Source organism: Melanotaenia boesemani, chromosome 20, assembly GCF_017639745.1.
Source record: "Melanotaenia boesemani isolate fMelBoe1 chromosome 20, fMelBoe1.pri, whole genome shotgun sequence".
NCBI classification, from domain to species: Eukaryota; Metazoa; Chordata; class Actinopteri; order Atheriniformes; family Melanotaeniidae; genus Melanotaenia; species Melanotaenia boesemani.
In genome coordinates this window covers 18743597-18766828 of record NC_055701.1, presented here as the reverse complement: position 1 = coordinate 18766828, position 23232 = coordinate 18743597, and the positions used below count along the sequence as shown (strand labels likewise).

Sequence of the window (23232 nt, the reverse complement as noted above, 5' to 3'; positions counted from 1 at the left end):
GAGTTTTGCTAAGTATATGTAGGCTTTGGGTAATAAAATTAACTAAATGTGTAGTTATTGAAGACAAACCTTGTTTTTAAATATAGATCTTTGATATAAGCCCCTTTTTGGATCAGTCGGTTCAGAGAAAGAGCTCTTTCTGACCCTTTTTTTTTATTTACCTTACTTTAAACGTTTTTTTTTTGTTGTTTTTTTATAAGTTTTGGGTAAGAAATGTGACATTGATGTTGGGAGTTCGTCATTTCATCTTATGTAATTTGCTGCTCGTAGCAAACTGACAAATGTGCAGCAGAACCTACCTCATCTTTGATATAGACGATCTTTGGCACACTGTTACCTGATTCCATAGCAACCAGCAGGTGTCCATGTCACCACAAAGAAGAAGCAGGTGCAACAGGTAATAACTAAATAATGTGTGCATATATATATATATATATACACATAAATACATATATATATATATATATATATGTGTATATATACATACGTGTGTGTGCATTGTAAATTTTGGTCAGTTTAAACTGATTCTTGATTTTCACAGCTCAAAATGAATTTCATAGATTGTCTTCTTTCATTCGGATATGTGCCGTTTCATAGCTGCATTATGCACTTGAGAATGAGCATTATACTGTAATAAATTATAGTAAAAGCAAAACCACTTGGTGTGTATGATATACTGTTAACTCCATGCATGTTTAATAGAGAAACTAGAAGTGGTGAAAAGTTATTTCTCTTGATAAACAGACACACTCTTCACCTTGTGTAACTGCTTTGCTCTGAATAACTACTGAGTAATTTCTGAACATCGGCCAGAGGTTAAGTTTCCTCAGCTTTAGCTTATATGTCAACTTTAACAGGAGAACAGAGATGTTTTATCATCAAACTGCTATTATCTTCCTATATCAGAAACCACATGATCTACAAACCAGAGGTCTAAGTCAGTACCTACAGTTTTCTATTGTATTTGTGATGCTCCGTGTTTTTGTTATGATAACTGATGACTGATGAATAATTAGATCATTTTAGTAGCAAATGTGACAATGTGTTCTTCCATTAGGCAGAATTGTTCCCATGGCAACTAGGATACAGCAGCTTGCCCAGCCCAAACCTAACCATCTCTGTTATTTAGACCGGTAGGCCGGACTTATACCTCTCATTTATTCTTTTTGACTCCTCATTTCTCTAAATGGTGCTCTCTTCTATCTTCTAGGCGGTCTGTTTATTGGCTTGATAAGCTGCCGCCAGAGAGGACTGGATCCACCACTAAAATTGGTACATTTCTTATGCTTTTTCATAATTAAACCTGAAGGTGGTAATAACAAAATTAATCTGCTTGTGTTTTTCAGAATTAACTCCACGTTGGTCAAACTTATGCAAAAGTAAAAAGTTCTACACTCAAATCATGTAAATATAATACCTGAATTAAATAGCTTTTGTGATTGCTCTTTGGTTGTCTGATTTCATGTTAGACACTTTAAAACACTTATCACTGTCCCTTAACAAAGTCTGTATTGTTTTATTAGATTATACCCTCCTGATTTTTTACTTCTCAGCCAAACCACAATCCTTCCCTTCATTCCTATATTTTTATTTTCCTATTCTCTGGTTGTTCTCCTTAATTTCTGTCTTACTTCTTCGTCCTATTTCTTTTTAAACATTTAGTTTCCATATTTCACTTCCTGCTCTTTTCATCTTCTTTTCTCAGAGCTTCTCCTATATGGGAGGTGAGTGAGTGGGCTCTAAGGGCGGTACCATCAAAACGGGTGTGTAATCTAGCTCAGCCTCGGACCCATGCAGCTGGCTGGCAGCCAGATCGCCCGTTGCTAGTCCCTGTGAGTGTCACATTTCTCTGAATAACTGCTGAGGATGTGGTTTGGTGGTCACTAATTGAATCTCGTTTTTATCACAAATATTTCTTCTGCTGTTTTAGTTCTCATATAATATAAGCCAAGGTTTTGTAAAGTAAATTTGCTTAAAAGTGGTAAACGTAAAGTGGTAAAAGGAATGTTGACAGGGCTTTTGACAATGGGTGACCAAGCTTTTCCATGTCAGTCTAAATGGGCTTTTCTGTGCCATGACCTGAAATGTCGTCGTAGCTCAGCAGAGCGAGTCTGACAGCAGTTGCTTCTTGGCGGATTTGCCAGCTTGCCCAGGCAAAGAGAAAGCCGGTTCAAGAGGAATCCAACCGTAGATCTAAACCCGCACCCGTCGCCCACCTGGCCTCGAAGGCATCTGCACACATTGAGCTACTTGCCAGTAAGACACCGCCTTTCTGTGAAAGCATTTCCATTCACTTGTTACTTCCTGTCTTACATTTTCCTGTTTTTCTCATTGTTTATTATGTTTGTCTTCCCAGGCCCAAAGCATGAGCACCCCAAGTTTGAAGGAGAGCGCTCAGTTTACTGGCCTGTTTCCAGAGCATCCAGAAATTACACAGCCAGCCCAAGGCTTCATGAATTGTCCTATCCCAAAGAAAGAAAAGGTCTGTTTGAGGGATACAACCCATACATCGTTAGCCGGGCAGCCCGCTCTGCCAGCCCCTCTCCTCGGATAAAGGAACTCTGTTTGCCTCTACCTCGCAAATGTAGTTCAAAGTAATGCCAGCTGCATATTCCCTGGAGAGATGTGGATTGTTCTCAGTATCCTTATCAAGAATGTCATTAAGATGAAGGTAATTTCCACTGAAATATTATGACAAAGGCTTGTTATTTCCTTTGCCACACATAATTGTACACATGAGTAACACCTAGCAGGATCCTAATATTTATATCTTTCTTGATTTGGCATGCTTTAATTATTTTTTTCTCCTTAAATTTTTTTTGCAGTAAGTCAAATAAAGCCTTGACAGAATAAAACTGGTGCTGAATATAATGTTTGTTCCTGTATGACTGTTTCCTGACTTCTCTAATAAATAATTGACATACCTGCATATGCTTCTAATGCTTTTCTAAAAACCATCGGTGTGATTTAGTGTGCCATTATGAACTGACAAGCTGCTTTGTCACTGAAAACTCATAATAAAGCTTTGGAAGAAATATTAACTGTAGATGAAACTGCTTGGAGACATCCCGCTTCGCATCACATTCTTCATACTAATTTTTTCTTGTCCACATGGGGAAAACAGTGAGTCAGCTTTATGAAAAAAATCTACTCGTAATCAACTTATCAAAATGAGCCATAATAAAAACACATTTATTTGTTTATTTTTTTTTACTCTGTTGCAAAACAAAAAGTGAAATCGCTCGCCATTACTTTGGCAGAGGTAAAGTAAAATGAAATCCATTTTCTAGGCTTTTTCTAAGCTTTCCACGAACCACTGGGAGACCTCGAACCTCAGATTAGGAACCCCACACAGTTCCGGGAGCGCTGACACACAAACAGATGTTTAGTGTGTGGCCAAACAAGCAGATGTGTTGCAGCTGAGAGGCTGCACGTGTTTATTCTCTGTAGTTGAGCTCCATGCGATGCACGTTACAGGTGATCGAGCTCCCCTCGGTAAGTGGATTTCTCTATTAACGAGTTCATTTTTCTTTGTGTGACTTTAATGACAGAAAGTCGTTGATGGACGGAGAGTGTGAATCGATACTTTAACAATAAAGAGCACGATTAACGTCAGTTGCTAAATTACGGAGCCCCCAGGGGACACGGATTTTTTTTTTTTTTTTTTTTCTTGCGTTAGCACGCAACACTTTTTGCATTAATACTTTTGCGTAACCTCGCAAAAGGGGATGATCCGAGAGCAAGCACAACTAAAGATGAATTAAGGAGGTAATAAAAATCAGAAAGCGGGTCCTAAACACCCTGCTCTCACATAGAGACCACCGGGCGGCAGGTAACCTGATGGATGTGAGGTCCGTCAGGTTACTCGTGAATAATACCTGATGAATGACACGTTACAGCGGTCAGATGACGCTTCTGAGACAGAATGAAGATGAAATATTCTAAATAAAGAAGATTAATTTTTTTTTAGCCCGAACATCCTCAAGAGAAGCCAGCATCACGCATTTTGACACAATTACCCTGACGTCCTCTTGCTGTAGCAGATAATAATCCAGTCATAAAAATGGACAGAAATAGGAGTTTATTTAATAAATGACCAATAAATCATATCAATCTCACTTCATAGTTTAAACACAAGCAGCCAAAACAGTAAAGCTTGACCGTTTCTGATGACAGCAAATCTATTTGCACTTGTAATTAATCCGTGAAAGCAGCACGTTACAACAACACACTTCCTCTGTTAGCGTGGACTTGGCAGGTGTGCGTGTTATGTTGACTTGATGCTGAAGTTTTAACAGGTTGTGCTTGCTCTCGGACTATCCCTTCTTTGCGAGGGAACGCAAAAGTATTGCGTGCTGCTGACGCAGTACTTTTGCGTTCAGTTGCATCCTCCCACAACTGTAGCTGCAGATTGAGATGATCCTGTTTCTTGTTTTCAGAAACTTTTCACATATACTTGCCTGATTTAAGTTACCTCAATGAGATAACTCACTGACTGTGATTTACATTACAGGTTCATCATCTTAGATTAAATGAAAGATACGTGTGTGGCTGTGTCATGTTTACAGCGCCAAGTTTCTTTGTTTGACAGTAAAGTGTAATTTAAATGTAATAATTTCATACACTTGAACCCACCCAGGCAGTAATTTATCTGTAAAGGACAGGTACTGAAAGAAGCTCACAGAGAGGCTGTTCTGTCAGCTTTACATGACATGTAGCCAAAAGCCAGCTTCAAACAACAATGAATTTGGTCAGTTAAGAATTGGCTTTGGTGACATGTTAAGTTGTATTTACTTTAAAAATTGCAATATTTTTTGATTGGTTGATGCACTTGTGATGTTGCAATGAGGAAAACTTGTTTTTACTATACATTCCAAGGAAGGAAGGAAGGGCAGAAACACTACAAGACTGATTCATCCTGCTGACAATGGTTAAAACCTTTTTATACTTCACAGTGCAGCACACAGAGAACCAACGCTGAGCTGCTGGCATAATGGGAGAGAGTGGGTAAGAGACAGACTACTGTTCATGGAGCAGAGACAAGTTTTGCTGTGGACCTGCCTGCTGGGGGCTGGACTCGCTTTAGGTAACATGCACTGCCCTCTTCCTTTTTGTTAGTTTTGAAGATTTGAACATGTGATTTCCTGCTGATATTTGTATGCGTGCTGCTGGTGGTTTAATGACACAAATAATCACTGGAACAGGTGGATGATTTATTATTGAATAAGATCAAGTCACTACAAAAACTAAACTACACACACTGAACTACAAAGCCTTTTTTATTTATGGCAGCTTTTTTTTAAAAGTGTTTTATACACCAAAACCCACCTTAACCCACCTTTTTGTGCAAGACAGTTGGCGAAATAACCTTTGTTGGGGTGCCAGTGTGAAAATAATAATGGATTAGATTTATATAGCACTTTTCAAGGTATCCAAAGCCATTGTATCCATTATTCATTCATTCCTTATTCATACTTGGTGATGGTAAACTGCACGTGTAAGCCACAGCCACCCTGGGGCAGACTGATGGAAACTTGGCAGCCAATCTGCACCAACAATCTCTTTCACCAAACATTTATACACATTCATATACCAGCAGGATGTTGCTACATAGTTCTTTATGTCTATAATTTAACATGTCTGTAATTGTATTAACCCTGTTGCATTTATCTCATACACACTTTTTATTCTTGTGAACGGAGCAGAAATTGTTTCAAGTTTCTTCTTCTTCTTCTTCTGCTATAGTGTGCACACATGGAGTGAATGCAGACATAATTTATCCTGACACATTTACTGTCTATAGGAATTTTTTTCAAGGTCACAGAGAAGTGCACTCCATGTTCATCAAGTAGTCTCACCCAGTTCAAAATTCATGGAAAAGCATCAGAGCAGAAAACCCAAAACAATATTCCTTGAAAATAGGTCATCCACATTGAAATAATTGGGAATAATTGTGGATCTGAATACAGAAAAAGCTTCCCACAAACCGTCATTAACACCTGAATAAAAGAAAACAAGGTTGCAAGGGACTAAAGAGGTCATGGACACTGATTACTTTGTTATTCAATAATGAATCAGAAATCTGCACCAGTTAGAGAGAAGTAACTTTTGTTTGGTGCAGGTCCAATGAAACAGATAAACATGCAAATTGCTGCCGTTATTTATTGCAGATGATATTAACGAGCAGAGCAGTCATTACCTCTACACTGAAATATTTGACACATTTCTCATTCCAGCTCAGGTCCTCTGCCAGAGGCCTGGGAGCTTGAGGGTTCTGCACAGTATCTTAGCTGTTCTTAGGACTGAACTTATCTGGACAGAGCTCTCTGATGGTGTTCCTGGGGTCTGTTAGAGCCACTTTATCAGTTTAGAGGTCACAGCCCCGAACAGTCCAATTAGCTCTGGCACCACAGTTTCCTTTGTCTTTTCGACTTCCCCCTTCAGTCCCTGCTATTTTCCTGTTCTTTCTTTCAGGTTTTGTTGTCATTCAGGATCACTACATCTGTCATTTCAGCCTTCGTCTTTAGCTTGTCAACCACTGCAGTGTCAGGTTGGTTAGCCATCACCAGTTTATCAGTCTGGATGTGGAAGTCCTACAGGACCTTGTCTCTATCATTCTCCGCCATCTTCTATCTTGTCTCCTAGCTTGACCCAAAGACTTCTAGCTTGATCTCAGTACAGATGTTTGGAGATCATTTGCAAACTTGCACTATTCTGATCCGTACAGACATGTACTAAAAATGTAAAAAAGTACAGAAAGGCTCCAACTACAGACAGGCCCCAACATTACAAGCAGGATACTATCAAACTTGACACACCCTGCGGCCGCCTGAGCAAGTAGAAATGAAACGGTTGTCTTGTACCAACTTGTCTGAGGTTATGATGAAACCTCAGTAGAAATAGCTGTTGTCAATTATTAAGTTGTAATTCATTAGCTATAATATTGATGTCAGATTTTTTTTTTCTCCAAAATCACTGTGTATCTTTGATCACTTGTTATTCTCTTGATATTATAACAAAACAGACTATATCCCTTCATACTTCCTTTTTTGAGACATTTTAAATCTTCTTCATCATATTAACTCTAGCTTCTCTGTATCTTCAGTCCAGCCTCCAGCCTTCCCTGTTACAACTTTCAAAGCTCACCCTCGGCCCCCACGGCTAATTGGCTGTGTGTTCATTATCCGAAGTAACGTTACTTGCCGTTGGGAGCCTGTGAATATCCCAGCAACACAATACACTTTACGGGTTCAGAGGATACCTGGGTAAGTCTAAATACTCCTTTCAACACCTTTCTTAGAATGGAAATATAGAAACTCCTAATTTATTTAAGTCTCATACTCATCATCCATTTATTCATTTATCCCTGTTTGGACTTTTTATGCAATTGTTTTTTTCCCTCTCTGTTCATTTGTTAAGATTTTTTTTTATGTAAAGAATAATGCTGATCTTAATCCATATTTTTTATACTGCCCACCAATCACATGAAATAGAACATTTTTTTTAGTTTCAATCTGTGCCTTTAAGTCCTGACGTCATTTGTTCATTCTGATAATCTAATGCTTTACAAATATATTCAATAATTGTACTTGTTGAGACTTTTTGTTCAAGTTATTGTATTTATTTTGGCTGGCAACCTGTCGAGGGTATTATTTCAGTTTGGTTAATAAACTATATTTTGCCTTAATTCCCTCACCTCTTCCTTTATTTGTTATGGCCCACAACACACAGACTTTTACATATTCAATAGAGGTTCCCCACTTGTCTTGAGTCTATACTTATACTGATTTATCTGTACAAATTGTTTCCTGTAAAAGTAAATGGTGCTTAACAAACCTTAAAACAATACATTTGAAACCGTAATAATCCTTTTTTTAAAATCAATCATTTTTAAAAAAGTCATGACTGACAGTGCCAAATTTTTTTTTAGAACTAAAAAAACCTCCATGTGCATACATCTTTGTATCATTACATTCAGTTATCTCTTCTATCAATTCAATCAGCACCAAGGCTGTTGATCTATTTCTAAACTCATGCTGTCAGCAGATGATGCTTCTCAACAAAATGATCAGATTGTAGTGTTTTTTTTAGGAAATTCAGGGATATATTGTGTTATTTTATAGACACAAAAGACATTTGTCCTAATTGACCAAAAGTAAAGCTAGGTATGGTAAACAACATAACATAAATAGCTGCAGAGCAAATTTTATTTGGGCCCATTTAATCCACAGCATCATCAGTAGCTCCTTTGTGTATTTTGCTTCTCCACTACTTATGTGAGTGGATGAATAATTTGAACATCCTCTACACTTATTGGATCCTCCTTGTTATTTTAATTTTCACACTCTTGTTACCATAAGAAAAAGAAAGGAAAAGGTAAAAGGAAGTTAAAGATCGGGACACACGGAACAAAACTTAAAAAATGAGAAGAGAAACTTTGCAAATGTGATGTCAGCCATAAATAAATAGAGACACGTTTAAACTAAACACATAATTTTGTACATTAACTTCAACTACTTTGCTGATGTCTTCAGAAGAACTTTGTCTTTTGCTCTTTTAAAGCAGGGCATGAGCAATAGACACATCGATCCAGACGGTCTTACCTTGATGCCAGTCATATTGTTGAACAAAAGATGTCACAGGAAACTAAAATAAAAAAGAATGAAGGAGTCATGATTGCCATATTGTTTCCTTCGGAAAGTTATAACAAAACAAAAAGAAGAAATGCATTCCTACTTGTACATCAATGTAAGAAAGTGCATTTTTAAATGGAAAAACATCAAGACGGAACCTGTCTGTCCTGCAGCGGCAGCTCATTCACCATTTTGGGAGCTGCACCTGAGAAGGCTTTGTCTCCTCTTGATTTTATTAAATGTTTTAGGTTTTAGGTGATGTAAGAGCAAATAATGGCATGTAGGAGTAATGCAATAATCTGAAATTCCGACATGTTATTTTATTATTTTATAAGATAATAAGAGGCATAACTTAAAAATGAATAAAGTATGGAAAATAAACTTGACAGTCGTCTGCATATTAATAAAACAAGATACCATGGTTCCGGAAATAGCACCAAGTAGCAATGAGAGTAAAGAGCAGAGGTCCAAGAATAGAGCCTTGTGGTACTCCCAACTGGAGAAAAGCAGAGGTGGAGGTAAAATCATCAATATTGACACAGAAACGGCTGTCAGAGAGGTCGGACCTAAACTAATCCAGAGTTGAGCCAATGATGCCCACCCATTGCTCCATGGTTGATATTTTTTCAAAATTTATAGAAAGTTTCAGCTCATTGTTAAACATGTTTCAGTCTCAACACACTCATTGTGTGCTGTTTGCAGTGTCTGCGGTGAAAAAAGTTCTAAAACCCAACTCCACTCATCACATAGCACCAGAGAGCGAACACATTCAGTCAGTCACAGGCTGGTAAAGTCAGAGCCTTCCCTCCAGTGTAGGAGGAGAATATAATAAGGCCATAAAATCATCTCAGAGGGTTTCTCTGCAACTGTTATAGGGCTTTACAACTTAGGTCAGCTGTCCCTAAGTGACTCAGAAAAGAAAGATCCTATATTGCAAATTTGATTACCTTTATATTTGCAATAGCAATTGTTTTATATTACATTATAGTTTAGACTTTAACTAATTTTACTAGACAAGATGACAGACAACTTTAATTTCTTCCTTTTATAACAATTTATTTTGAAAAACAGTTTCAATTCTTCTGCAGAAATGAAATCCTTGTTCTACCGCTTGGGAGCTGAGAAGAAAATAGAAGGCTGAAATTGTCTTTTGATGTCTGACATGACATACACAGCGACAGCTCTTTCATTATCAGTGATAGCTGCAACACACTGAATTTCAAATTTTAAAAAAAAGTATAGAAATTGTCAAGAGTCACATGCTTGCGTGCAAAGGTATCTGAAACAGGGAAATCATATTCCTTCAGTTGACAGAGCATGCATGTCTATTTGTCATGGTTTAATTACTAATTGATTATTTTTCTCACTCTGTTAGTGTGCTTTTGGGGATAACTGGGAAATACTCCATGGCAGCAAACAGCTCTCTAGAAACTTTCACCTGCACCACGACTGGCACAAGCTGCACCATAGGAATCCCAACCTTAAAAGTGAGGATCTACTTTTGCATTAGTATCAGAGCACAAGGTGGAAGCTTCAACATTTTATCAGAGCCTCGATGTCAGCCTGGTAGGAAAGAAGGTAAGGCTATTGTACTTTTCCCACTATTACCATTACTGTTAAACTTGTACTTCTTTCTCACTTTGCTCTCCTTGTTTTCTGCAGTTGTCTTGCCTCCAGTGATCTTGGACAATGTAAAACAAGTTCTTGGTTCACCTCAATGTCTTAATGTATCCTGGCGCCGCAGCTTGTCTGTTTTTCCTGTGTCTGACTCAGAAATTGAAGATGGAGACCTGAATTCACAAATACAATTCCATACGCAAACACAGGTGAGCCACTCCCTAGTATGTACAAACTCAAAACCACATACACATGAGTGGTTAAACAAGTTTTGTCATGATTATCAATTAAAACCGACACCATCTGCTTACTACTGCAAGAAATATTGAAATGGCCCTGAGCGTCTTTCACTTTAAAAGATGTAAAAGGAATGTAGTGAATGCATTATTTTTTACAAGTTAATTCTCACCATAGTTTTTTTTTGTTTGTTTTTCTTGTGATGGCACAGCTGGATGTTCATGTCCATAATGTGACAGTGACAGGTCCCAGTGTCCTGGTTTGTCTCTTCAAACCTGACACAACATACATCATCAGACTTCGCAACCGCTACCAGGGCCCAGCAAGCCCATGGAGCTCGTGGAGCAACCCACTTCAGGGGAAGACATCAGAAGACGGTGAGAAGAAACAGAGCTGGCAGCAGGAGTGGGTCTAGAAATCCTCCAATGCTGGGGTGCAGGCAAAAAAAAAGGGTTGCACATGTAAATGAAGCCTTAAAAAATGTTTTTGAAAAAGTAAGGTAAACTTGTTAAAGCAAACAACCAATTATTTTTTTTCATCAACTATTATTTTTTTTAGGATGATCCTGCATTGTTCAGCTTTAATGACACAATTTCTTCAGCATTTTTGACCAATTAACTGTGCATGATCATCTCATCTGGTAGTGGTGTGACTCACTTAAATCATCTTTAAAGAATATAAACTGTCTGAATAGACAAATATTATCACCCACAAAGGATGATACATTAGTACATTAGTAAAATAAATGTAAGAACATAAAACAATGTAAAATAAGATCAAAACTAAAATAAGATGAAATAAAATTAAAAATATACCAAGCACAGTTGTGACAGTAGCAATCAGTCACCCAAATTCATCTAGACATACACGTTTTTGTCAGTGAGTGGATCTGGTGGCCACAGGTGCAGCGATGACTGCGCTACAACTACTCACATATTGTGTACACATGTACTGTCTTCCTTTATGTGCCTTTTAAGCAGTTGCTTATCCCAAACGTTGCTCTAGCTCTTATCAAACAAAGCCGGTACTGCAGATTTAAAGCTCAGATGTTTGTCAATTCAGAGACACTGTGGTAAAAATGGTGGCACAATATGGCAGCTGCGATGTATGTAGACCCATGGCAAGCAGATATAACTGGATCATTCTAAGAATACACGTTTATTTTTGTAAAGTGACTAGATGCCAATAGAAACACAGTTTTAAAGATATTTAAAAATGTTGTCATTGACCATTGACATGTTGCACCTTACAAGGTTTTGTTAGATTTTTTTTTTTTAATTATTAAATAACATTTTTTACAGTTTTGATCAACATATTGAAAGTAGATTGTGATTCTCTTCTGTTTTGGAAAACACTGGGTCCACAGCCAAACTTTTTTTTTGCCACCCATAAAAGCCTTTTTAAAAAAGCATAATATGTCACGATTGGCAGCGGAGGTGAGGACACAATTGCAGGCAGAATCAGGCAGGAGGCAGAATCGGTGCAGGTAAAGGGTTTATTTACCAAAACTCAGGATGCACGCACGCACGCGCGTGCACACGCACACACACACACACACACACACACACACAACAGGGAGTAAACCATAATAAGGATCTGACAAGGGCAAACTGAAAACCATGGGGTATATATGTACAGAGGGAGTACCAAGGAACAGGTGAAGTGAAGGAGTAATTAGACCAGGTGAACTAACGAGGCAGGAACAAACTACAGGAACACAAGGGGGAAAACAAGAAAACTGCACAAAACATGACAAAACCCAGAACTATAAACTAAGAGCAAGATAGACCTAAACCAGACAAAAACCTAGACCATAAACATAACAGCAACTAAACATGACGAACACCAGAACTAATAAACCAAGATTGAGGCATAACTAACCAAAAAAGACAAAAACCAAACATAAGAATCAGTAGTTTAAATTTAAAATTTCAGTCTGGGGGCTTTGGGAAGAATGACTTTAACAATCAATTTCCTTGTCAAACAGGGCTCTCTGATGTCCAACAGGACGTCCCATGTAAAACACACGATTAGGATTCAGGAATTTAAACATGCTGAAAAACTGTGAGAAGTCAGTAGCTTGCCCTGTTTCCACAAACTAAACCTCAGTTGTGTAAAATTTCACACCAGTTGTTTCTCAGCACTATACCTCTATGATCACATCATAAACTGAAAAAAAGAGCTGGTCCTGGTCATGACATAATCTTTGCTGCTCCCTTTCTATCGATGAAGAGCCGTGTTTAATAATTTGCTCATCCTTTTTTTGCAAGCAGTAATGAGCTAACAGATATCAGGGAGGGTCGTATGAGAAGCACAAGAAAAGGTGTTAGCTCATTCAACATCAATCTACTTAACTGTTTTTAAGTGTTAAGGTCAATCAGACTAATGGACCACCTGCCAATTTAATCGACCTCCATGAGACAAAAAATGCCAGCCAACAATATTCAGAGCCTTGATTGTGTTGCTACCTTTTTTTTCCTCCTTTAATTAAAAAAATGCTGCAACCATAGACATGAGATAGAAGTGTTTTTCTCTCATATCTCGCAACATATTTTGTTCTGTAAGTACTCTAATATGCAATATCCTTGCATCCCTGCAGCCCCATCTGCAGCACCAATATTCTGGAGGCAAGTGAAACACACTGATGGGAATGAGTGGAGGCTTGTTTCTCTGCTTTGGAAGGTGCGTATGACTGAATATGAGTCAGGGTTTCAAGTACAATATTTTCTATTTTTCACTTTGAACATCAGAGCTGAAAATGTAATAATCTTAGGATGTGATTAGTTTGTAAATCGCAATCCTCTTTGAGCTTTTTCTAATTAGTTTTTATGTCTGTGGTATTACTAAATGACTACTTTGTTGTTTGAGTTGATATGAGACCACGTAAAAAGAGAGCCAGACAGTCTCTTTACATCACAGCAGCTCATGATGATGTCTCTTTTCTCTCTTGGTTTGATTTTCAGCCCTTACCTCACTATCTGGCCAATGGCAGAGTTCTCTTCTATAATGTGACCTGTCAGAGAGAAAATGCTCAACCTCTGATTGATTATGGAAACTGTAGAGATTTGCATTACCCGAGTACCTCCTGCAGCTTTCCTCTTCCTGCTAGCCGTTGTTCCTGCACTATTACTGCCTCTACATCTGCAGGGATGTCACCAGAAGCCAGAATCTGGTTCCTTGGCACCACTGAAACAGGTGGACACCACAGCCAAGCACTATTGTTATTCATGACATCAAAACAGACTAGAATGATGCACAAAGCAGATGTCATGTTTTCCCACATCTTTTGTTCATAGGCATATGACATTTATGTAGTTCTCTAAAGCAGACAATGCAGCACTTCTGCTTTCAAGGTTTTTATAACATGTTTTTTTTTTTTGGTCTTTGAAAATACAGATGGCATCAAGCAGAGTGTCTGAATCATGTAATACCTCTTTGTATCAGGGTTGTCATCTTATTCTTTCTACATTCTCAGAGCTTCCACCCCCAAGCCATGTCATTGCCTGGCCGCTAGATGACAGTAGCTTGGAGGTCCACTGGACATCTCCAAGGAATCGATCAGTAAGCGGCTTTGTTGTGGAGTGGTTCGCTGTCAGAGAGAAAACCAGCAGCATATTGCACTGGGAAAAGTTAAATAGTTCCTACACAAAGCTGGTCATAGCAGGTAATCCAACAGTATCTGTGCTGTTCAGCATGTCAGATAAGGTTAAGATTATTGTTTAGTGAGAGAGAAACATGTCTCTTTCATCTTTCTGTTTTAGAAGGAGTAAATCCAATGGAGTGTTATGCTGTTTCTGTCAAAATGCTGTATGGTGAACAAGGAGCAGGGAAAGACAGGATGCTCCACATTTATACAAAACAAGGAAGTAAGTGATCTGTACAGTAAATATTGTAGCTGATACTTCATGAGTTGGTCATTGTTGGCCTGTACAAGCTGAATGTTTTAATAATATAAATTTATTGAGTGCAGGATTTTTGACCAACATATATTCCTGTAATGGAATCAGTTTAGTTATAAAAATACAATACTAATCCATCATTCATGTGGCAGATACAGTTGTAAAAAAAATCTGAGAGAAGCAATTTTTGTTGCACATCAGTCTGGGAAAGTTTATGAGTCCATCTCCAAACAGTTTTTACCCCCTAATTCCAGAGTGAGGGAGACTATTTACAAGTAAAACTTTGAAGATAGTTGTCTATCTTCCAAGAAATTGATGTCGCAGCAAGTTCACCCCATGGTCTTATTGTGCAATGCTCAGAGAAACTGCAAATATCCCAAGAGCTACATCTCAGAATCTACTGGCTTTAGTCAGCACGCTAAATGTTAATTTTATTTGACAATAAAGTTAGAAAAAGATGGAAGAGTTTCTAGAAAAAGCCTTTTCTCTCTAAATAGAAGATGACAGCACAGCTTAGGTTTAAAAAAAAAAAACTCAAGACTTCTGGTTTCTTTTTTGAACAGACCAGACCAAAATAAAGATGTCTGACCATAAGGCAAAGTTGGTAAAGACAGTGAAACACAGTAACTGGGTACCTTGCAGTCACTGAGTCGACTAAACTCCTCTATATACCAAAGTATACCAGAGTCAATAGCAAGACCTGAGCTTACATTTGGCTCAAACTGGGTATTGCAAGAGGACAATGATCCCAAACATGTAAGTAAATCTTCAACCTAAATGGTTGAAAAGAAAAAGAATCAACATTGTTCAACAGTCCAGTAAAGGTCCAGACCTTAACCTGATTAAAATGTTGTGGACAGACCTTTAGAGAGCTGTGCATACACAAATTATTCAAACCTCAATGAACACTGTAATGAGTAGTGGAACAAAATTCCACAAAATGATGGAAAAGTAATTGAATTTAAGTCATTGATGCTAAATGTGTTTCTACAAATTATTAAATAGTGGAGTGTATTTTAAAGTGCTTTTGTACTTTAGCTTAGTTCTTGTACTTAAATAAAAAATAATGCCATGTAATGTGTTCTTCTGGTTGAAAAAGCTTAATTTGGTTTTGTCTTGCATGACTGAGCATTGAGAAACTTTCTTCTCCAGCCAACAGCCGCTTGTACAGACTATCCCCTTCAGAGGCTGTTTTTTTATGTGCACTCTAAATAAATCCATTCTACATGGAGCAGGATTAATTGCAGCAAATTGGTGCAAAATAAGTGTTGTACTCATGATGTTCCTCATCCTCAAATGGTCACCTCATCACTGTTAAATACAATGAGACCAAATAATAAATAGTGCAACAAAAACAGCGCAACAAAAACAATCAATTGTAACTGCTATTTATGCAGTATCCTTATTGAGTATGTGCTCATGTGTTAAGACCAGATTCAGACCAGTATGTTTGTGAGGAAAAATCCTGCTGATAAACAACCCTTCAAACCAAAAGTGTGTTTTATTTAATTTGTCAGATAGAGAGAGAGAGAAAAAAAAACCCAGAAGAAATCACCGAAGAAGCAGAGACAGTCGGGTCCTGTAATCTTGTCCTGTAGTTCATCATCATGGCACTACCATTTCTGGCTGTCTCCACAGCGCCCTCAGCTGGTCCAAATGTGACAGTGCAGCACATCTCTGGCGGCAAAGTAGAGCTCAGCTGGAGTCCAGTACCTGTGGAGCTGCTTCATGGTTTCCTCTGCAACTACACCCTGTTTTACACAACCAGAAACCAAACAGCAAAAAGTGAGTAGTTCACACACACACACACACACACACACACACACTGGGTCATAGCATGCCTGCATGACACACACATCTACACATACATGTAGGAAAAGTTTGTTCTAACATTAGGATCAAAGTTGAGTTTGATTCAGCATAATGGAGCTGCATTTAATTAAAATGAAGCATCCAACACAAAACATCTGCTTGTTGAGATATTTAGAAAAATACAGATTTTTGTCTTTCATCCTAAATTTACACGTTCAGTTTTTATTTTTAAAAACATGAGCTACATAAATTCGATTTTTTTTCATCTAAGAGACTTAGAGAAAAGGAAATAAATCACTTCTGAATTTCATATATTGCCTTCCTTTAGTGTTTTTTTTGTTTTGTTTTTATTTAGCATTTTTTTATGTTTCACAGATCCCATAACATCAGTTTCACCCTGTCCTGTTTAATTAGGAGTATGTGTTCCTGGTCATGTTCACCGCTACACTCTAGTGGATCTGTCGCCTGGTAACTACGACATCTTCATGCGGGCCAAAACTGTCGCCGGCCCCGGACCAGCTGGGACCCTGGTTAATGTGCACATTGGTGAAGAAAGAATACACACACTCAAACACACAATGCAAACTCATGTGTGTCTTTAACTTAGTTTTGTGTGTCTGTTTGCAGGCTCTGAGGAAATTTCACTCATGCTGTCTGTCGTGGTTCCAGTCATGATGTCTTTCCTTGTGCTGATGGCCTGTGTGGTACAGATGAAGATGTAAGATCTGTCTATAAGTTCTCCTACTTTAGCTACTTTTTTACAAAACAAAAAGAATACAAAATTAGGTTTAGGTCTGGTTTTGATCTTGATTTATCATTCTGGGATGTTTAGGATAAAACAGAAGCTGTTTCAAGAGGTTCCTAATCCATCCAACAGCAGCTTGTCCCACTGGACCCATGAAACTAATTTAAAGGTAACAGGAGTTGTTGTTTTTAGAACTTCAATGTTAAAGTTTCAGCCTGTTTTTTAATCTTTGATGTGGTCTTCAAGTCTGATGACAAGTCTGTATTTTTCTGTTTCATCATAAATTCATCATAAACATAAATTCATCCTTTTCTCTCATGTCATTTGTGTAGTGCAAATCTGATATAAGTTGTTCATCAGTTTTTTATAGAGATCCACATGTCTTATATAACTTTATTTATATTACAAGCAGCAATCCAAGGCTGACAACCTAAACACAACCTAATAAAGGCCCTACGCTTTGATAGATTTAAGGAAATTTGAGTGATAAAGTGTTTTAACTTTCCTAAAACTGTTGGCCCTGTTGGTGAATCTGAAAATCAATAATTGTCTGGACTTCTTCTTCTTTTAATTTGATTTATGAAGCTGAAAAGGATTTAATTTAATTTACAAAGATTATGTTTATTATTTTATTCGTTCCAAAGACATACATGTTAGGTTAATTGGTCTCTCTAGATTCTCCCTAGGAGTGAGTGCGAGTGTGAATGGTTGTTTGTCTACTTCTTTGTTGGCCCTGCGATGGACTGGTGACCTGTCCAGGGTGTACCCTGCCTCTCACTTATTAAATGCTGGGATAGGCTCCAGCTTACCCGCGACCTGTAATGGACTAAGTGGTAAAGATAACGAATTAATGAATTTATTCGTTATTTGAATCCACATTAGCTGCCACTAAGGTGGCAGCTACTCTCCCTAGGGTCCGCATATGTCAAAAAGTTACAAAAGAGGGTTTTTGTTTAGTCATATAACCTCTTGTAGCCTGCCTAGTAGTGTGATTATGTAACTCTCACATAAATATAATAATTTATGTAAGAGATCAACATCAACATTGAGAGTAAAGACAATTTGTTTTCTTGCTGAAACAGATATTTCTTTAAAAAAAAAAAAAAAAAAAAAAAAAAAAAAAAAAATAAATTGCATGCCAGCCTCTCTTCAACTTTAAACCATGAGAGACTGGCATGAAGGCTGTCTGTTCTCTGCATTCACGCTTTGGACAGTTCAGTGCTAATCTAGCAGCTTTGTTCTAAGCTGTCTGAAGCGTAGACAGATAGTTGTTTGGCTACACTTGACCAGACAGGAGAACAATAATCAAAATGTGATAACACTAATGCTTTTGTTACAAGTACTGAGGAACATCTTCCAATGCCTGAGATAACTTAGCAACATTATCAATATGTTTATCCCATATTAAATGCCCATCTAGTGTGACACCTAGCAAATTTCCCTCGTGAACCAGCTGAATATCAAAACCTCTGTGATAGGTACAACTGATTATCATTTGTAGCCTATTTGCTCTTAAACATCATATGTTTAGTTTTAGCTACATTCAGAATTAGCCTATTTTTATCCATCCTGTCAAGATGCAGTTCAGATTGAAGTGTGTTGCTTAACTCTAGTAATATTGTCTGCTGCAAAATAAACAGCTGTATCATCTGCAAATAAGGTAGCACTGCACTTGTCCAAAACATAGGGCAAGTCATTTGTAAATATTGAAAATATCAAAGGTCCAAGGCCACTTCCTTGGGGCACTCCGCACTGTATGTTTGAAAGGGCCGAAAAACAACCATTAAAAAACACACTGCATTCTGTTTAATGGCTGTTGGACTAAACCTACATGCAATTGGTTTTGAAAAAGTTAACTGTGGTCTACAACATCAAATGCAGTGCTTAGATCAAGAAATACAGTTCCAACCATCTTTTTTTCTATACAAGATAACCATTGGTCAACCATTTCTGTTGAATGATCTGATGAAAATCAGAATTTAATTGGTTTGACAAGAATTAAGTTTGTATCTGGTCAAACACTACCTTTTCCATCAACTTACTCAGGAATGGCAGAATACTAATAATTCTTCTGTTGGCAGCTGATAAACTCTCCCGTTAGTTTTGCACAATAGGCGCCACTTTGGCAGGATTCCAAACCTGAGGGAAAAGTCCAACTTCACACTCAAATCAAATATATGGCATATTGACAATGCAATTACACGAGAAGCAATTTTAGGCAAAAATATCCATCTCTATTATCCAACCCAGCTGGTTTATCTTTTTTAACCCATCACGTAGCTTGGTCACCATTCTCCTAGCTATAGGTTGAAATGTAAACACACAATGTTTGTTTCTCACAATAGAAGTAGTTATAATTTGTGATGACATTCTACGCCCACCAGAGGAACTCTTGTCTTTCCTTAAGCAACGTTTCTGACAGAGTAAACCTTCCATTTGCCTCAAATCTAACATACACTCTCAATGGTTTTGTTAAAAAAAATAATTAAATAGCTTTCATACTTCATGAAAAACGAATTAAACAATTTCAAAATAAATTCTGTAATGTGTTTAGCCTAATTTTAGTTTGACTGTTTCTGACACAAATGCATGTTTTATAAGTCTGCTTCCATCAGCAAAACAAGGGTCTACATGTTTTGTGGGACCTTTTTTTTAACTTTCAAACTTGGTCATTTTGTTGATAATTATCAATTTTACCCACCCTCCATGACACAATTAAGCAATAGAATCTCATGCCTGTATATTGAAAGCATGTGGAAGCATTTATTTGGTTTAATATGCCACTCACTGTTGATTAACAGGAAGAAAAAAAACAAAACAAAAAAAAAATCAAGAAAGAACTTAGTTGGAATCTGAGGACACCTGCAGTATATTTTAACTTACAAAGCTTATTTTATCCCCCATAAAGGAAACCTATGAGATTTTTACATATAAAACTTTATGACTAAAATTCAGTTTTTATTTTTTTGTTTATGTTTTCACCACAGAGCAAGAAGGTGATACAAGAGAAGCCTGATATAAAATACTCTGAGGTCATTTTGCTTGACAAGGTGCAAGACTTGGAGGATGACCATGGCTATCAGCGTGTCCATGGTCAAACATATTTCATCCAACACTTCTCCTCACTTCCAGGAAGAAATTTGGGGAAAGCATTAACCAGAAATGAGACCGAGGAAACTTCGGTCACTGATCTCTCCACCTCCCCCTGCATCTACTCTGACATTCTCCACTCTCAAACTCTCACATATCTCCCCACACCCCTCCTGTCATCCTCCAATCTCCATCCCAGTGACTGTGAACCCAGAACGACCTGTTCTAATAACATTATGCTGCAACCAACCAGAGACGGTGAATTGTCTTACTTACATCCACCAGATGAAGAGAAAAGCTGCTTTCTTCTGGAACACCTTCAAAGCTTCGTGTCCTCCGACTCAGGCGGTTCTTCTCATTTATCTGTATTATTTTCTCACCAGAATGAAGTCAGCAGATTAAACTCGGCGCTTCCCCTTCAACCCAACACAACCTACCAACCACAAGCTCCATTTGAAATTTTTCCAAAGACATTTTCACTTTTTCCTCACTCTGGTTTTGTGAATTTTACCTACAGCTCTGTCCAATGTGATCCTTACATTCCCTCTGATGTTTAATTTGATGGACATCTAGTTATAAAAGCACTATTATGAAGTTGTTTTAGTAAAGACACTGATTGTTTTACCAATTTAAACTGCTCATCAAAACATACTAAGATTAAAATGAGCAGTGCAGACTGTCAGCTTTAATTTGTTATTGGTAGAAAAGTTTACAAAGTCCAATTCTTTAATGTGTGTCTCTTTTTCCAGGGGTTTAAACAAGCTTATGATGTTCAAAAACAGTGTTATGGGCAGAGTTGAGCTAATCCTTTATTTTCCAGTGAATATAAGATGTAAAACATCTTAATTCCAGCTTCATCAGTTTGAATCTGAAAGTTTTACCGTGATTATTAAAAATCCCCCCCATCACATCCTCCAGTGACAAAGTCCATTACCTCTCAAGAGTTTGGGATCACTTTCCCATTGGATATAATGGGAAAGTGATGCTAGGATTTTGATTAGTAGTGTACATATATTCCAGTGCCACAGTTCTCACACCGGTGGTATTCGCGCTCCCTCCAGTGGTCCACTGCAGAATTTTCTGATATCAATCAATTTATAGCTTTGTGTGGATAAATATATCTTTATATAGTCAGATGAAAATCATATCTTTGGAAAATGATCATTTGAATTTTGAAAAAACAACAACAACAACAACAATAATCTTTATCCGAACAATAAACTGGGATGGACAGTATATTCATATTTACCAAAACAGAAAAAAGTAGTCTTTGTTGTTGTTTATTGTAATTAATAGTCCTTTTTTAAAACTGGAATTTGTTGATTTTCATGTTTGTGAGCCCATTATGTTAACAAAATATACTGTTTGTCCAAAATAAAAGTCTAACACTCTTAATATTTAGTTGGAGCACCTGTAGCTCTGACTGTGGCATACATTAGCATCATTTCGATAAGCTCTTATTTTTTTGTTTATGGATGAACTGCAGATTTGGAAAAATGCAGCAAAGTTAACCAGCCTATTCTTCAGACTACATCAATCAATGAGGTTTTTAAAGGCAAACAAGTGTAATATTACAAATAATGATCAAATTTCAACCTGTTTAAAAGTGGGACCATCATGCTACTATGTTAGTTCTTCAAGATAAAACATGAAAAGTTTGAAATTAATTTATTTCTGACTGACTCTATTGAGTCTATATATTTCTGAGCCATTCAAAGTTTTTTCTATGTTTTATTTGTTTTTTGACACTACACAGTATGCATACTTGGCTTAACTTATTAGAATTAGAATCCAGTTAGTCTGGATTCTTGATATCAGTAATTAACACATTTTCTGTTATAAGTCTGAAGTTTGGTCATTAAGTCGTGTTGTAGTTTTGTCATTTGGGAGTTTTACAAGCTTTACATTATTTGTTTATTTGAGCACTAAAATATGAACTCTGCATGAATCATGACTGAAACTTTAAAATTGTGCATTTTCTGCATTTACTGATATGATCCTTCTGGATAATGTGCATTTAAAATTTATGATAGTCCAGCAGGGACTGAATGTTGATGAGAATGTTTTAAACATTAAATGATTCAGAGAGACCCCTTTCATTAGGAAAAGCAGAGAGTATTTATGTTCATATAACTAAGGATTTTGTGTTTGACTGCTCCTTTTTCCACACTAGAAAGTAAAAGAAAGAAGGAGGCAGTATTTGACATCATAAAACAATTTTTTTAACTTAAAGGAACAGTTGTTTTATAGTCATTTTACTTGCTAATCATGACGGCTCTCAAGCACTGGGAAATTAACCCAATAACACCTACTAACACCTAGCTTTTCCCTATACTGGGAATGTTACAGCTGCATTCATCTCTGCATCAGATGACTCTGCCTTAGTCACTGGTATTTATTGAATAAGCAAATAGCTTAGTTCATTATTTACTTGACCAATCAAAACTGACTGCCCCGAACTGACCTTTGGACCCTGACAATGTGCATTTAATCACAAAAAAATCTATTATCAAGTCAATGCTGTACGGTTAGTCCACAGGACCATCATACAAACCATCTTATTGTGTAACTGTCTCTTGTGAGATCATTACAAAGAAAATGGACCAAAGCCCTTAAAATTTACCAAGTAACACCAAGTAACTTTCAGTGTTGCTTGGTGAGATCCTGCGAGCGGTCTCATACATAGCCAACTCTAAGCAGCACCAGGATGGTGGTGATGATGATGATGATGGTGAAGATGCAGAGAAGGACAAAGTGTTTCACTGTCAAAAAATGTAATACTGTAAGTAATTATTTTAGACATAAACAGGATTATTACTGCTGCACTGATGAATAAAGCTGGATTTATGTTCGCATCTGCAACTCTAGCTTAATTGGGAAGTGAGAACTCTCTGAATTTAAAACTGCAGCTGTGCAGTCATCGCTGCGCCTGAGGCCACTAGATCCACTTACTGATGAAAACATGTTTATGTCTGCAAAGATTTTGGCCACTAACGGCCACCATTCAGTCACAGCTGTGATTGGTACTTTAAGTAATCTCAATGCCCATCTTTACCACTAGATGTCAGTAATTTTTCACACTGTACGAACAGTGGAGATAAGCTGAAGAGGAAAGTCTTTTATTCAGCACAGGGTGTCATTATTAAAGACAGAGAAATTTTCAGGTTAGAGTGTGAGTAAATGGAAAGGCATCCAGAAG

At 37.4% G+C, this 23232-nt stretch overlaps 2 protein-coding genes across 2 annotated transcripts; both read left to right on the top strand.

The window, feature by feature from the left end:
• Positions 1-845: 845 nt before the first annotated feature.
• Positions 846-2920, top strand: theg (theg spermatid protein). Its single transcript, XM_041971596.1, has 6 exons — positions 846-1133; positions 1211-1272; positions 1347-1404; positions 1706-1832; positions 2097-2256; positions 2357-2920. The coding sequence occupies exons 1-6, from the start codon at positions 1072-1074 to the stop codon at positions 2596-2598; spliced, it is 711 nt and encodes a 236-aa protein (XP_041827530.1). The 5' UTR covers positions 846-1071; the 3' UTR covers positions 2599-2920.
• Positions 2921-3392: 472 nt separating this feature from the next.
• On the top strand, positions 3393-23019 carry LOC121630998 (interleukin-6 receptor subunit beta). The gene is made up of 15 exons (XM_041971591.1): positions 3393-3495; positions 4956-5086; positions 7106-7265; positions 10009-10211; positions 10296-10459; positions 10699-10864; positions 13087-13169; positions 13451-13682; positions 13963-14151; positions 14249-14353; positions 16025-16171; positions 16613-16744; positions 16826-16916; positions 17031-17112; positions 19931-23019. Exons 2-15 carry the CDS (start codon positions 5029-5031, stop codon positions 20588-20590), a joined length of 2472 nt encoding a protein of 823 aa, XP_041827525.1. The 5' UTR covers positions 3393-3495; positions 4956-5028; the 3' UTR covers positions 20591-23019.
• The last annotated feature ends 213 nt before the right edge of the window (positions 23020-23232 follow it).